General features: G+C 35.2%; 1 protein-coding gene across 2 annotated transcripts in view; it reads left to right on the top strand.

Moving 5' to 3' along the window:
- The window catches only part of MAP3K7 (mitogen-activated protein kinase kinase kinase 7), a 61,881-nt gene that overhangs the window by 22,270 nt on the left and 22,154 nt on the right, over positions 1-17,457 (top strand). Inside the window, exons 6-12 of one of the 2 annotated variants that reach the window (XM_054569722.1) lie at positions 3,814-3,938; positions 6,403-6,531; positions 8,139-8,269; positions 9,860-9,941; positions 12,234-12,364; positions 13,016-13,145; positions 15,713-15,793. In XM_054569722.1, coding sequence (XP_054425697.1) covers positions 3,814-3,938; positions 6,403-6,531; positions 8,139-8,269; positions 9,860-9,941; positions 12,234-12,364; positions 13,016-13,145; positions 15,713-15,793 — 809 coding nt within the window. The remainder of the gene's footprint in view (positions 1-3,813; positions 3,939-6,402; positions 6,532-8,138; positions 8,270-9,859; positions 9,942-12,233; positions 12,365-13,015; positions 13,146-15,712; positions 15,794-17,457) is intronic. The other variant, XM_054569723.1, reaches the window with a different exon arrangement.

Raw genomic sequence — 17,457 nt, 5'->3', positions numbered from 1 at the left:
CAAGGAATGAAAATTTCAAAAATCAAAAATAGCCAAAAGAACTAAATGAAACATTTAGAAATAATTGAAAATTTTAAGTAGCAGTTATGAAATAGATGGCAAGGGAATTAGTGAGCTATCAGATACATCTGCAGTTACCCTGAGGTGACAGACAGATGAGGGAAAAAAATGATGGACTAAGAAACCTGTAGAAAAGGAAGGGAAGGACTGACAGCATAATATTGGCATTCTAGTGAGAAAAAAAAAAAAAAGGATGGGGAGAAACTTCAAGAGGGATTGGCCAGGAATTTTCTGGATAAAAGATATGAAAAGAAATCTATCCTATGGCATACTATAATGAGGCTACAGGACATCAAAAACAAAGGGAGATTTTAAAAGCTAAACAGAAAAGATATTACCTACAAAGGCTTGACAGACTGAAGTATACTATCAATACCAAAATTCAAGCTATAGGACTGAAATCTTAACTCCACAGAGCCGAGAAAAAAGTTACCTGCTCAGAATTTTGTGTGTGTTATTTTTAAGAAGTAGGTGTGTAAACTAAAGACATTTTGAAGTAAAACCTGAGAAAATTCACTATAATTAGACCTTCATTAAAGGTATTTTGGGAAGAAAAAAAATGATTACATAAAGTAAATATAAGATCCAAGAAGGAATGGTGAAGCAAAAACAGTAAACACATTAAAATGCACAGTGGCTCTATAAAATAATATCTTGCACGTAAGAGGAAATGATTAGAGGGGCTTCAAAATAAAGAATGATTTCTACTGGTTTGCAGAGTAATCTACATGTCTATAAGCCTTTTAGATAATGATATAGTCATTTACATTTTTAAATGTCACCTTTTTAATAAACTTAAAAAATTACCTTCTACTTTCATCATTCATTTTATACTTTCAAAATGCTTTATATATTTCATCACAGGAATAACAAGTTGCACTGGGATATCAAAAACTTAAGACTCCGGATATCTGTTTCTTAAGGAATCTAAATACCTAGGTATATTAGTTGTTTTAACATTAGCTACTGTAGGCAATATGAGTCTTATCATAATAGAAATTTATTTCACTCATCTGACATCCAAAACAGGTGTTCATATTTGGTAGATGACCTTCCGTATGGTAATTTAAGGACCCAGGTAGGGCCTCCTTCGTCTGTTACTTCTGACACCCTTCAGGACTTTGGGGACCAACAGATAAAGCGAATGGAGATAATGTATGAGAGGTTTTTTGAGCCATATCTACAAATGATCCATGTCCCTTCTTTTCACATACCAGTGGCCACAACACAATCTTAGCCACACCTACCTGTGCAAGAGAGGTTGAGAAAAGAATTGCATGCTCCAGAAGAAGCAATGGGTTCAGTGAGCAGCTGGCCAGTCCCAGCCCCGTCTACTTTCTGGTCACCCAGGACCTGTTCTACTTTTACCACAGGTGGAACCACTCACTGCCCTTCGCCAGTTAAACATCCCTGAGGCTCTTCCAGTCACCCTCCAGCTTACAGTCCAGGGTGTCTGGATGATGGGCAGTCCTCTCCAGCCAGTCTGGATATGGCTTCTCCCAGTCTTTAAGAGAAATGAATTAAAAAGACAAATGATCTCTCACCCTCCACACTCCCTACCCCCCAACACACACAGGTGCCATAGTGGAAGAGAGGACAATCAGTAAAAGTCTCCATTGGGAGAAGAGGATGGAGGCATAGAGTCGTTCCTGGTTTGTAGGGATGAAGTCCTGCATTGTCTGGTCCCTCTGCCCTGGAGGTATGAGAGTTTCTTGGTCAGAGCCTGATTCTGGCCTTGGAAAGGAACTCCTTTATGCATTGCTCATCACTCCTAGCTTTACCCTTTTGTAGGCTCCTCCCTATCCATTTTCCACAGCCCTGTCAGAACCGGGTTTTGTGGCATATATCTCCCTCACAAGTTGTACAGCTTTCATAGCCTGCTTCCTGCTTACACAGATAATGGAGTTATAGGTTTTTTTATTCCAGACCAGTAGTATCCTTAGCAATAAAATTTCCTCAAAAAGTACACTTTTGATTTCCCTGATTCTAGTCAGTTCAATGTGTCTGACCACTACCAGAATTCTTTCTTAGACATAATCTTGAACTTGGTTAATATGATTACTGGCCTCAGTGCTTTTTCTCAACTGAATGGAGGCACCTTAGGTTATCAGGGTTCAGCAGGAAGTTCCTTCTGTTAATTTGTTCTTTGCTGCAGTGCTGAGTCTTTTTTTTTTTTTTTTTAAGAATATTTAAATATTTTTAGAGAGAGAGGAAGAAAGGGAAAAAGAGGGGGAGAAACACCCATTGGTTGCCTCTCACATGCACCCCAACTGGGGATGAGGCCCACAACCCAGCATGTGCCCCAACCAGGAATCAAACCAGTGACTTCTTGCCTTGTAGGATGACACCTAACCATCTGAGCCACACTGGTCAGAGTGCAGTACTGAGTCTTAGTGGACCTTTGTCAGTCTTACTTCCTGCTATTTGGAATACAGAAGCAGTCAACTTTTCCAGCCCTTTAAAACCACAGGCTGTAACAGGAGACAAATTTTACCAAGTGTTTTTCCACATCATTGCATGGATCTCTGTCTTTCTAGCCTCCAGTTACAGTTTTTTTGTTGCCTACTGCTAAGCCAATAGCAAATATATTAGATTTTTGTTATAGTAATACCCACATAGATACCATTTTCTTATGTTAGCTGAAGTAACACTGTTACAATAGATAAGACCTGAATTTCATGGCTTAACAGAGTACAGGTTATTTGTTTGTTGTTTTTTTTTTCCCCAATCACATGAACTCCAAAGTCAACATTCCTGATTAGTGGGCATTTTTTTACATGGTGGTTCAGGATCCCAGCCTCCTTTTGTCTTGTAGTTCAGAATTCTTTGCATTCAGTGACATTGGGAAAGGAAAATGAATATACATGTGGGAGACTTTTGTGGACTAGGCTTGGAAGTGAAGTCCATCACTTCCACCCATATTCAATTAACTAGAAAGGTTATATAGTGATGCCCAACTACTTATAAGCCTGGGGAATGTAATCTATATGACCATGAGGGGGAGGAAATGGGGTCAGTGAACAGCTAACTAGTCTTCTACCTGAGGCTAAACCAAAGACTCATTTTTGGTCACTGTAATGTTAATGAGAACAAGGGTTGCAAAAACTTTTAGACCATGATCCAGAATAGAAAATACTTAAGACTATAATGTGTCACATATTAGTGTATATAGAACTGAAACAGAACTTTTATGAAACAATAAATCTTACTGGCTGTAACACCTTTTGACGTTAGCATTGTTTTATTTTTAAGGCGTGGTCATAGTCTACTGAATTGATCTTGTGATCTGAGTTTCCAGGTCCATCATCTAGATTTTTATGATTTTGACTTTATGACTAGATTTTTGCCTGCAACTTGAAAAACATGGGGATAGGTAAGCTAAGGATAGGGCCAGCAGGTGATTTATAAAGGCATTGATCTTCCTCTATCTCGGGACACCATGTTGAGCTACTAAAAGATTTTTAAACCCCATTATTTTATTTTGGCCCAGAGAGAACTATAGTCAGGAAAGATTATGGAGATAGAGATGGAGACATCCAAATGTGGGCCTGGCAGCCTTCCTAGAGAGCTAGGTGAAGGTCAGTTAATTTTTGCTGATATTCCTCTGACCATATATTAAGCTGTCAGAGTGAACAGATAACATTTTGCAGAAGTTGGTGACATTTTGGTTAATCCTATTTCCACAAATGTCTCTTATTGTAGAATCAAATATTAGTCTTAACGACCTTTGTTTTTGTTCGTTTGTTTTAACAGCTTGCTGCTGGTCGCAGGAGGGACAGTTTTAAAAATCTGTGATTTTGGTACAGCCTGTGACATTCAGACACACATGACCAATAACAAGGGGAGTGCTGCTTGGATGGCACCTGAAGTTTTTGAAGGTAAAATGACAAGCCTGATATGATTGGTAATCTGTCTTATTACTTCATGTATATTCAATATGTGTTTATGACCTTGCCCATAGTTTTATTTATACATGGTACATAATTATAAAGCATATACTAAAGGTTAAGGAGGTATTAAATATAGACTTAGATCTTCAATCTCCTGGGAAGATTTAAGTTGTCAAGCACCTTCCATGCCAATTCAAGCATATGTGCAGTTGATCCTCATTCTCAGATTCCATAATTGCAAAATTGCCTATTTGTAACCTGAAAATCATTACTCTCAAGCATGCATAGAAGGGGAGAAATTTTTGAGTTTGTTCCCAGCTAAGGTCAAACAAAGCAACGTTCTGCCTTGTTTTAGCTCTCATACTGTTGACATTTTTGTCATCTCTTTAGTGCCGCTTTTTTTTTCTTTGAGTTTTGCATGTGTGTGCTTTTTGTTGGTGCTTTCACAGTTTGAAAGGACCTCCAAGAAAAGTATTGAAGTGTAAGAAGGCTATAATGTGTCTTACAGAGAAAGTACATGTGCTAGCTAGTCTTCATTCAAGCATGATTGTAGTGCTGTTGGTGATGAGTTCAATATTAATGAATCAACAATATGTATCAAGTAAGATATCTGAAACAGAAACACATTATATATTGGTCAGTTGACAAAACTGTTATGAAGAGGCTTGTAGGTCACTAACCCTCTATTTCCCCCGGGAGCAAAAGATTCAGTGTTCGTAGCAACTTTATAAAACATAAATACCAGGAATAATGGGGATTAACTGCACTTTTGTACTGGTTTCCTAGCAATTAAAAATTGATAGTCTAAATGAGTAGGCCTTAGGGAGAAAATACAGTACTGAGAACAAATAAAGGATAAGCTTATGTTTACTATCTTTTGCATCTCTATGTTCAAGTTCTAAAAAAGTGGTCCATAAATTTCATACGAGGTTTCCGTATAAAAACATCCAGTTATCTTTTAAATGAGAAAAATTGAACTGAAGATGTGTGATTTGTATGTTACAATGCAAGAGTGCCCATACAATTCAGATATGTTCAGTAATCAGATTCTGATTAAGGCTTATTCTTTTTTATGAATTTGAAGGTTTTTGTTTGTTCCTAGCCACCCACATGAGAGAAAGAAATTTGCTATGTAACTGGTCACCTGAGTGTAACTATTTTGCCATAAATTCAATATAAAAGTTAGGGGACAAGAAAGTGTTAAATTACACGAAATGAAATAATTTCTCCTAATAATAATGTTTTCAAGTTTACATATAATTGGCATTGTTTTAAGAGTATTCATTTATTTAATATACCTTTCTGTGAGTTAAAATAACACAGCATTCCTATAGTGTGAAAAGCAAAAGATTTTATATTATATAAAAATCTTTCCAGAGCCAATCACCAGAAATAAAAGCTAGTTAATTGTTTAGAGCAACAAAGCTCAAACTATTAGGCTACATAGATTTTTTATTTCCAAAAGATGTCAGTACCTTCAGCCCAAATTTGATTTTAACCTCATCGTAATGCCTGTAGTACACTGCTAAGTGCATTGTAGTGTGCACTCTTAAGCACATGTATAACGCTTATTATAATAATTGTTTATTCTTATAGTGAGTTATTTGGGGTGGGGTGGGGTTTCGTTTTTCATTTTTTTCTTTTTTTCTTTTTTTTTTTTTTGGCTGTTTAGGACAGTGATTCACCCACCAGTTTATAAATCCTATGTATTTTGCCACATAACCTGCTTACTATTGTATAAATTTGTTATCTATAATTTTCACTGTTGGCAACTTACTTTTAAGTTTGCAAATTAAGAATTTTATCTCACCATATATCAAAAAGAAAATCTTAACACTAAATTAAACATTTCTTCTGTAGTGCTTTTTTTCAACAAGAAAGTGGGAGAAAATTTAATATTAAAATATGATGGAAAAGAATGTATAAGTGTTTCATTCTCTGCCTCAGAGAAAGTATGTCTTATATAAAGATAAAACCTGTGCCTGTTGATGAAAAAGTAGAAAATGACTTTCTAAAGTAGATTTTTTTAGTTCATTATTAATACTTAATTCATTAAAAAGTATATTTGGTAGGTCTTGGCCAGGTAACTAAGTTGGTTAGAGTGTCGTCCTGACACACTAAAGTTGTGGGTTCAGTTCCTGGTCAGGGCACATACAAGAGTCAACCAATGAATGCATAAATAAATGAAATAACAAATCAGTGTTTCTCTCTCCCTCTCTCTCTAAAACTCAATAATTTAAAACAACAACAACAATAACAATGTCCTAAGCACATTTTTTTAAGCGTATTTGTTGCAAACACTTAAGAAACTTGAAATAGGGTAACTTCTCAGCTCTATTTGTGGCCTCCTCTTGTTTTTGTACATGATGCTCATTCTTAAAATTTATGAAAACAGTTGTTCCTGTAAGTCCTGTGGAAAAAAGTCTTGATATTGTACCAAATCTTTTTCTAGGTAGCAATTACAGTGAAAAATGTGACGTCTTCAGCTGGGGTATTATCCTTTGGGAAGTGATAACACGTCGGAAACCCTTTGATGAGATTGGTGGCCCAGCTTTCCGTATCATGTGGGCTGTTCATAACGGTTTGTGAACAGACATTTTTCTTTAATACATTTGCACATTTCCCCTGAAGAAGATCATTTGTCTTTAACATTAAAATGTACAACTCTTTGTTACCAGAATACTTTTCTGCCATGAATTTCACACTTTTCCCACAACCCAAAAATCAGGCAGTGTAGGACTGAGAGTGGTCCTGGTATTTGCACAAGACTGAGGGGGTTCTACTGGCTGTGCTGATTTGGGAAAGAACATCACTAGACAGCAGGAGCCAGCTGCTTAGGTTGGCTCTCTCCAGAGGCTAGAGAAGCGTTGGACTGGACTGTAGGGAGGAAATGAATTGTAAAATTAAATAGATAGATATATGGATGGATGGGGCATTAGACTGGACTCTAAGGAGAAAATAAATTTTAAAATTAAATAGATGGATGGGTGGGTGGATAGATAGATAGACAGAAAGACAGATAGATAGTCTTACAGATTAGGAAACTGAGACCTAGAGGGGTTAAGTAACTTGCCTAAGGTCACAAGATTAGTAACTGGTATTGCTGGGATTCGGTCCACATCGTTCTAACTCCAGTGCTCATTTTTAAGTTATGTTGACTTAGATTCAATGTCCTTATATCCCTTCTATTCATTTTCTGTCTCTAGCTAGAATATTTTTAACCACCCATGATGTTAGAATTTGTCTTCTTCATTGACCAAGTTACTTCGTATTTGCTTTGGGAAAATACATGAAGGGAATACAGTCTCCTTCATGAAGGAAAATTGCTTAATTTTCCTAACTTTTATCATTACCCTCTGTTACTTAATTTCTGTCACTTGATTATAATAACTCTGATTACTGGCCTTTCAATACTCTATTCTACAAGTGATACAAACATGTCTGCCTAACTGTTTAGGTCATTTGTACACCTCCCAAACAGTACCATCACCTGAGTAATCTTAACACTTCACCAATTTCCTGTACTTACCTTTCATTTTACTTCCTTTAATTGAACATCAGTGAAGTAAGGGATAAAAGAACTAACTTGTTAGTTGATAAAATTACAAAGATTTCATTGCATTAAAGACCTTCTTTAAGTTAGGAACTTACTAATATTACAGTTCTGATAATTACACAAAAATTTGCCGTTTTCAGCTTATGAAATAATTGATTCACAGCAGCCAAAAGGTCTGCCTCCCACAAAGAGAGCCATTTGGAGATGCTTTTAGGTATGGAAGATGATTTTTCAAACACATTTGAAATTTTTGCAATGAATCAAAATATAGTTCAAGTAAGATTACCCTAAACTACCATTCCATTTGTGTTTTAATAAAACACATCAAGCCATCATTACTTGTTAAAAGAGTATTTGTAACAAATGAAATATTATTTATTCTTAGTCTTACTATTGCCATACTGCATAGAAAATTTTTAATTTAACTTTTGAAATGGTGTATCTTCTCTTAATGAAAATACAATGTTAACCTAAAGGACCAAAAAAAGGAAGAAAAGTACTTTCATCACTCCAAAAAAAATCTTAAATTACAAGGTCTCTAAAATAAACACTGCTTTAGAAATACATATAAAAAGCTGACAACGTTCTTTGGGTACATACATTCTTTCTCCTCCTTTAATTTTTAATTACAGGTACTCGACCTCCACTGATCAAAAATTTACCTAAGCCTATTGAGAGCCTGATGACTCGCTGTTGGTCTAAAGATCCTTCTCAGCGCCCTTCAATGGAGGAAATTGTGAAAATAATGACTCACTTGATGCGGGTATAATCCTTCTTTTGAGGGGCTTTGGGTTTAGGGAAATGTGATATATATTGAATTTTAATGGAGTTTTAAGATATAAGGACATTATTGCTAATTTTTGCTTTATACTTTTCCATATTTTACAAGTTATTTACAAAGGGTATTTATTACTCATTATCAGAGGAAGAATTTTTTGGGGGGAAAAATCTAGATCTTTATAATCAAAGGGGGCTAGATAGGTTTTTGGACTTGCTTTTTCCTCCTGCTTAACTTAGTGGATAAATGTGTTTGTTTCTGGCCCTTTTGCCTCATCTGTAATATGAGAGAAGCAAAATTAGGTGATCTTTATGACCTTTACAGGATTTAGGTATTTTATGATTCTTAATATTTGCTAAACTTAACTTTTTAATTTTCTTTAGTGTAAATCTTCATCAAGCAGTCATTTATGCAGGGCAATAGATTGCATTCAGACACATTTATTTAAGTGATGTCTTTTTTTACCTTTTGTGTACTCATTGCATATTTTCAGTGTTTCATTTGCATTAAAAAATTAAAACTCTTTTCTAGAATTTATAGAATTTTTATATTTAGAACAAGCCTTTAAATGATTAGCAAAATTTCCTGGTCTCTAAATGAAACACTTTCAGAATTATTTGAGTAATTTTAGGCCTCTTGTTTTTGATTCACTAACAAAATCTATCAAGCGGTACTTTGACTTTTAAAAGGTAATATACTTAATGAAAGTACCTGAATTTCAGAACAATTTGCTCAGTAGAAGAATTTTTCAATCTCCTTAAATATAGCTAAGTGATTTCCTAAATGGCCAAAGATTTAATTTTTTCATTCTGTTGAAAATCCAGGCAAATCAGTTCAAACTCATCTGATTAAAACTTACCATTATATTTGAGTACCAGCTATATATAGAATTTTGGGCCCTAAAGATGTGTCCATAAGGAAACAACCTAGTCTGTAGTGCGATACCTTAAAACATTGGGATATATAAATTGTTCAAATGCAGTTGTGCTTAATATATGTTTTGTTTAATTTGAGAAGAAAATCTGCTTTCTCCTATATTCTAATTTTTATGCAATAAGTATTTCTAATATTATATGTCCAGTTCATAAAGGGATACCTATAATCTATCCTTTTTACTTAAAATAATAGTTCTAACAATTATTCTTTGGCACACCAATCTCAGTTGTCAGAGTAACAGTCAGTTCACCAGTTTGGAAGTTTACGTCACTGCTATAAGAACATAAATATGTTTTATATAATAATGAGGAATTATACTGTTGTATTTCATATGATCCCTTAGAGAACTTTTTGCTGTTTCCTTCAAGACTTTGGTCTCTGTGAAATAGCTTCTTAGGTATAATACAAGGCATTGATCACAATTGAAATTCAGAAAAGGAGCACATTGTCGTCATCCTTATAAAATCAAAAACTGAGATGTCTACGAATTCAGTTTATGCCTTAAAGTAAAGCAGCATCTTTACTATATTCGTATCCCATGAAAATGAACTAAGTCAGATGTACTCGTCAAGTTAAGTTTTACAGGATTTAGTTTGTATTAAAGAAATTTTAAATTGGATTTACTTTTTTTATATATAGTACTTTCCAGGAGCAGATGAGCCATTACAATACCCTTGTCAGTATTCAGATGAAGGACAGAGCAACTCTGCCACCAGTACAGGTAAATAGATAGATTGGAAGAGTTAATAACTTCATTTTTTTGTATCTGTACCATGAAATTATAATCAAAAAGCAGTGAATGATATCCCCATTTGCAGTTTAATTTCTTAATTGTATACAGTTGATTGCACTTTGAGTTTCTAGGTGCCACCAGTCTTCATGAAGGTCACAGATTGAAAGAGTTACTGAAGGCCTGCTTCCAAGTCTCAGAATTCTTCCATAGCTATATATAAAAATATTGGATATTATGTTGCTGTGAATGTCATTTCTTCTTTGAAAAACAGTTTTTATATGAATACTGCTAGATGTAATAATATTAGAAATTATTGTAAATATATATAACATAATTCTTCATCATGGACAACGTACTTTTTCGCTTTTTGTAGAAGAGTCAACAGAGACACTTCTACTGTTTTAGAGTTCTTCAGTTTTCATGAAGTAGTAGTAGGATTTGTTATTTGTGTTCATCAAAAAAATAGAAATAATACTGTAACTTAGAAAAATTGTACTTCTCAACATATATTTGGGAATACATTATGACATTTTATTATTTAGTTAAAATTAAAAGGTGTATGTGTCTGCATACACGTATTTATCCTGTACTTAAAATTTTATTTTTATTGACAGATATTTTTACTGATCTATTTCTCCCACCTCAAAAATAATCATATTTATTTTAGTCTGGTTTAGTGTTGGCTAGTTATTCCCAAATTCCAATTTTACTGAAACTCTTCTGAATTGCTTTGAACTTTAAAGTAAACTCTAAAATTCTGGTTTTTGCTTCTACTGTTACCTTTAAACCCTCTACCTGTTTTTATACTGTGACCATCAGCCCTTTGATTCTTTCCCCTTTTCACTGACCTTCAGTCCTCTTAGGTTCTTCTTTTCCTTCTCTACTTAATTCTAGGCAGTTATAATTTCATTGGGAATAATTCTCAGCATTCTAGCCCTTGTCTCAAGTTTGCTTGGCTAAGCCGCAAGCCTGGTTAAATCTGACTCTCAGCTTACTGCTTGTCTCTGTGTCATTGCAGCCGAATGTGGCTGGAGATGACATATATTTACTATCCTCAAATGCCTATTTAGTACTTCTGGACAGTTGTACTTTTATTTTAGTCCCTCTTCCCTCTCCTAGATGACTTAATTTTATATTTTAGCCTCTCCCCTCAAACTTTAAATACCTCCTCCCCTTTCCTCACTTTCAGCTGACCTTGTTTACTATTTCTCTGAAAAAATTGGATTAATCAGAAGATGGTTTCCACAAACTCCTTCACTACATCTGCCCATCTACCTGTATCTTTGCCCATCTATTCTACATTCTCTTCTGTTAACTATGGCTGAACTGTCCCTGCTTCTGGCTAAAGGCAAGCCTGTAACTTGTGTATTAAATCCCCTTATAGCAGTTCTCTCTCTTGTGTCATCAGCTTTCACCTTTCTACTGGTATCAGTCCCAGAACATAAATGATTTGTATTAATTCTTTAGCTTCTCTTCCCGTCTCTCTTGTGCCTGCTCCCCTCAGGCTTTTATTATACCACTGCTCCACATTGGCTCTTGTCAAAGTTTCACCACTTATCTCAAAATTACTGAAACTGAATAATTTTTAGTTCTCATCATTTTTGACTATCAGTACTATTTGATATAGTTCATTACACTCCCCTTTTTACAGGAATTTCTTCAGTTGGTCTCCAGGATACCATACTAGCCTGCATTTTGTCTTACATCTCTGACCACTATTCTGATGGTTTTCTATGCTGGTTATTTCTTGTCTTCCCAGCCTATACATGTTAGAGTTCCCAGAGCTCAGTAATTTGGCCTCTTTGCTTATCTGTCTACAGTCATTTCCTTGGTACTATTTTTTAATACTATGGCTTTATATACTGTCCATTTGCTGGTGTTTTGATTCATCCCAGACCTGAACTCCACACTCATATCCAATACTTAAATTCTAATAAACTCAAACTTATCATTTTCTAAACTAACTTCCTGATACCTGCTTCAAACTCACTCCTACCATGGTTTCCCCATCTTGATTAATAGCTACTTCATACTGCTAGTTCAGGCTGACAACTTTAAAGTCATCTTTGACTGTAAGGAGACTTCAAGCATTTTGGTTCCCTTTTTATGCTATTCCTAAATTTTATTTAAAATGGATATTTTGGGCTATCTTCAGTAGTTTGGAAAGTCTTAGTTATTTCTATTTATGTCTTACTAATTTAGAAATGAACTTATATTACATATTGATGAAGTATTTGTATTATTCCCAATTTCTAATCATAAATGTTTCTGTATTCATAGGCTCATTCATGGACATCGCTTCTACAAATACCAGTAATAAAAGTGACACTAATATGGAGCAAGTTCCTTCCACAAATGATACTATTAAACGCTTAGAATCAAAATTATTGAAAAATCAAGCAAAACAACAGGTTTGTTTTGTAATTAAAAGTAAAATAATTTGGTAACCTTACTCTAGTAGTCATAATGTTATACCAACTGAAATGATTTGCTATCTTCCATTATACAAATTCTGAACGTTGTTCCTCAAATAGATAAGCTTCGGAGTAGAGAGAGATAACGAGAATGTCCTCTTACCAAATTGTTTTCCCTCCTGATGACTGCTGCCTTTGCTAACCATGCAGCTCCCTCCCTGTGGTGATCCCTAACTTTCATGGTTGATATTTAAAAAAGTTAAATGGCTATTTCTTGGCTGTACTACTCAGTTAAAGGAGTTGTCCTAAATCTGTCATTTCATGTTGTTCAGATTTATTAAATTTTTACTATTATTACTTTAAAAATATTTTAAGATGTGATTTATTCATCTTGCCTGAAGCATTTAGGTTAACTAATAATTGGGCCATTTAACTACAAACTCCAGTGACCGCCCTTCTCTAAAGGCCAGTGTTGTAGCTTGCCCTCCCTTATCCCTATAGCTCCCTCTCCCTGAAAACTTGCCTTCTCTTCCAGAAAAAGAGCAGAACCTATAAGAATCCCAGTTAGCATTCTTTCTTCTCCTAGGCTGTCTGAGAGTTTAAATCGAATGAGTTGCAGTAATTCAAATTGACCTGTAATTTTAACAGAGTGAATCTGGCCGGTTAAGCGTGGGAGCTTCCCGCGGGAGCAGTGTAGAGAGCTTGCCCCCAGCCTCCGAGGGCAAGAGGATGAGTGCCGACATGTCTGAAATAGAAGCCAGGATTGCTGCGACCACAGGTAAAGAGGAGATCAAAGTCTGAAGAGGAGTGGAATGATAGTGTCAGTTGTGTCAGTAGTGGGGGTCTCAGGTGGGGGCTGTGTCTTAAAATATTTTAAAGCAAGAAGTAGGCTTACAATATACTTTCTAAGCTTTTAAGCATAATTTATACATTTCTCTCAAATTCCAAATAAGAAATAGATTTATAAAATTAAGCTAATGTAATTCTTGCAGTGGAAACATGAGCAGAAAACCTAAATGAGAAATTGAAATTTTACCAAAACCAGAACGCTTTGGAAGTTTTTGAGTGATTCTATTAGAATTTTGTGCTGGACTCAAATAATGGCAAACATTTTGTTTTGAAATTAGAAAAATAAATGTATTCTGGAGTCACATGATATGGCCTTACTCTCTGCTCCTCCTCCTGCCAGTGGCAAAGATAGCTAAGCTGGATGTGGTTAATGCTTTTAATTGTAAAAAATAAAAGATCATGTTAATTTAATTTGATCTTGAAAAAGGTAACATTTAAATTCCATTTTTTCAGTTCTTAAAATGATTAATTATGGAAGGACTAGTCACACAAAAATACTGTATGTCTTGTTACCTGAGTGAACCTCTGACCTTCTTTTCTAACCAGGTTTCATTTAAGTAATGCTGGTTTAAATTGCTTTCTTCCCAATTCTCCCAAGGGTGGAAGGGAGCAGATTTTAAAAGTAAATACATTTTTCTTGTGGAAATGTGGAAATAGAAACAAAAAATGTAGTCTTTCATAGTTGTCCCACTCAGAAATTAACATTTTTATGTATTTACCTGTAGTCTTTTAACTATATATGTGTATATATGTATATTAGCATATGAATTTTTAAATTAGCTAACCAGGTCTTTTTTAGGTCTTTGTCATTCATATTTGTTTTTTTCTATATTGAATATTCTCATTTTGTGTGGAGTTATTTTTGAAAAGAAGTTGTCCAGAGGACCATCATACTGTACTTGTCTTCAGCTAATCATGATCACTGATTTTATTTAGTATTAGAATCAGGTTGAAATAACAGAATATCCAAAATAACTGTCTTTAACACATAAACTTTTATTTCTCACACTTAAACAAATCTGGAGGTAGGTTCCATGATCTTTAAGCAACTGGATTCCTTCTGTCCCTCTGTGCCTTCCATCCTCAAGGATACTTTGTGCTCCAGGTGGTTATTACAGTTCCAATCATCACATCCCCACAATCCAGACAGCAGGAAGGAAAAATTAAGAAAGGCCAAAAGGGCACATGCCCAAGTTATTCAAAGAGCTTTTCCAGAAGTTTCCCAGAACTTCCCACATATGTGTTATTGGCCATAATAATAGTGTCACATGGCTACACACTGTTCCAAGGAAAAGAAGGATGTGTGATGTTTTACCTGAGAACATTGCTGTCCTGCGTAAAATGGCTGTTGCTAAGAACAAAGAGGAAAATAATGATTGCCAGGGCACAAGCAATCTCTGCCACACAGATTGGTCTTCAGAAACAGCCAAGTTGATTGGAAGTCACGAACCTCTGACAAGCTCTCCGGGTCTCTGTGAGTCAGAAGTGTTTCTGTGGAGGGAGGGAGGCTCACTGTAATGTCAGATACGTATGATATACCCTCACACTTGGGGGAATCTTTTCCACTTCAGGGATATCATTCAAGGTGGACCTGCCAAACAGTGACGGTGACCCTAAAACACGAAGCAGTGCCGTAATTATAATTTTGTCTGCTAGTGTCAATTTTCTAGTCAGGTTCTGGTTAATAATTATTTTCTACAGAAGTGATATTTCACTAGATTAAAGATAGCCACACATTTAAATTACCCTCTCCTTTTTTCTATCTAAACGTAGAACAGGTGCTATTGAACAGCCATTGAATTCTACACAATTCAGATTTTTTTAGTGCATACCGTACTTTGAAAGGTTCATATTCTCCACCTTTTCAACACTTTCCGTGTTTAGTGGGGCTGTATCCTAAACTTTGGAAACCACAGTAAATACTCAGTGTACCAGAAGTATGTATAAATGCTTATAAAAGCATATACATTTTATACTTTGATTCAATAATTATCATTTAATCAATGAATTTTACTTTATAGTACACTCCAAGAAACACCTAACTTGAACATATATTCCTGTATTTTTTAACTAAAATATGGCAGCTTATTTCTTTGAAGTCTTTTTCTCCCCCCCCTTCCTCCTAGCTTCCGCCCAACTCCGCCATCGTGTATCAGTAGTTTTACTTAGGTAGATTGTTTCTATGAACATGTTTGAATTTAGCTTCCTCATTACCTGCAGCCTCGTTTGTCTCCGTCCATTTTGTTTTTGTTTTTATTTTTTTTTTCCTTTTGCTAATTAAAGCCAGTCTCTGAAACATCTTGTATTGGTAGTTGTTTGCTCCTTAATCCTGCCTTTTCTGAGCATGGATGAAAAGTGAGATAGTTCTGCATGCCTTTCTGCATGGAGTGTAATTAACATAACTATTTGAAAACTATTCTGTTTTTGTAATTTATTGTTTTCTGTGTTACTGTTTGTGGTTGTTTGCATGTATACTGTATATATATGTTTTTGCAGCCTGTTCCAAGCCTAAACGGGGCCACCGTAAAACTGCTTCATTTGGCAACATTCTGGATGTCCCTGAGATCGTCATATCAGGTATCATAGACCACCTGAGTTGGTCTAATAACTGTGGAACCGGAATAATGATCCCTGGTACTTACAAAATGCTTCTTGCTCCAATTTTTATAGGACATGAAAATAGATACCTTGCATGCAGTAATTAGGGAGACAGATTGAAAACTGTATACACTTATCTACACTGGAGTGGGCTTGACAGGATACCTCAGATATCCAAAAATGAGGATAAAATAGAAGGCAAAGTAAACCTTTTCCCAGAAGGGAGAATGCCAGCCCAGACTTTACCAACTTCCTCTCAGCTTTTAGGTGAGTAGATAAATTGAACCCAGACCTGTTTTGCACCCAGCAGAAAGAGGAAACAACTACTTGTATTTAAAAATACTTGTTGTCCTTGGCTCCTTTTCTTCCTTAGTCACTACTTTTGGGACTCCCTCTAAGCTTTCTATCCCAGCCTCTTTCTGTTGGTAGCAAGTGAAATATGAAGTTGAGAAAAGAGAGTTGCTAAATACCATTTTGCCTTAACTTAGAAAATAGACGCAAAGTAAAATTAGATAAGATTTGCTGTTTTGCATGGTATCTTGCCAAAGAATCATGGTCATTTCTGATTCTTGGGTATTAGGAGAATCTTCTTGCAGATTACTTGTTTTTATACCTAACTCACACATGGTACTTCAGTATCTCAAATTGGTAAATTGCTTTTATTATGGTGATGACATCATAGATAGAATCTAAATCACAATTTTTTTGCAGAAACTTAAATGGCATGTATGACCTTCAGTATTGGTTAATATATGTTATCCAAATTATCGATTCTTTATCCCTCTTCTTTAGGTTTTCCTTTACCTGTTCCCCTCAAATTTTGATAAGAAAATGTTAAATTTTCCCACACACATTCATGGGTGTGCTTTGGGGGAATTCTCCAGCACTCTACTTTGCCTGTGATTGTGCTTTTAGCATACTGTTGTGTTACAGTTGAATACCTAGTGGTTATTTTCTCCTCTAGTAAGCTGAAAACTGAAGCTAAAGACAATATCTTTGTTATTTAATGGATTTTTTTTTAAGATTTTATTTATTTTTTGAGAGAGGGAAAGATAGGGAAAAAGAGAAGGCGAGAAACATCTATTGGTTGCCTCTCACACACCCCTAACCAGAGACCTGGCCCACAACCCAGGCATGTGTCCTGACTGGGAATTAAACCACGACCTTTTGGTTTTCAGGACGGTGCTCAATCCACTGAGCCACACCAGTCAGGGCTGTTATTTAGTATTGATTGGATCAGCAGTATCCAGTCAATGCCTCATACATAGTGTTTAATAAATATGTCCTTGTTAAACAAACGAACAAACTATTATTGAGGTCCAGTAACCAGGAGCTAGTATACATACAAAATCTGTATAAATTATAAATATGTATAAAATATGAGTTACAGAATTTTATGTATATAAAACCATTTTGTATTAATTTTTCTGGTTATCAAAGTAATTTGTGATATCACTGTTACTCTTCAGAGAATAGAATTAACCTATTTCTTGCATAGTAATTTTATTCATTGAGTCAGGGGCTACCTTCAAAGTTAACAAGCTTTAGCACAAAGGTAAAGTTTGACATCACTTTACCTTTGTGCTAAAAGTCACTGTGTTTAAGGGAATAATATTCTAACCAAGTGGCAACATTTTAATGCA

The sequence above is a fragment of the Pteronotus mesoamericanus genome, unplaced genomic scaffold (assembly GCF_021234165.1).
Source record: "Pteronotus mesoamericanus isolate MK-2021 breed Mesoamerican mustached bat unplaced genomic scaffold, CSHL_Meso_final contig_20, whole genome shotgun sequence".
Classification (NCBI taxonomy): Eukaryota; Metazoa; Chordata; class Mammalia; order Chiroptera; family Mormoopidae; genus Pteronotus; species Pteronotus mesoamericanus.
This window is presented reverse-complemented; position numbering and strand designations above follow the sequence as displayed.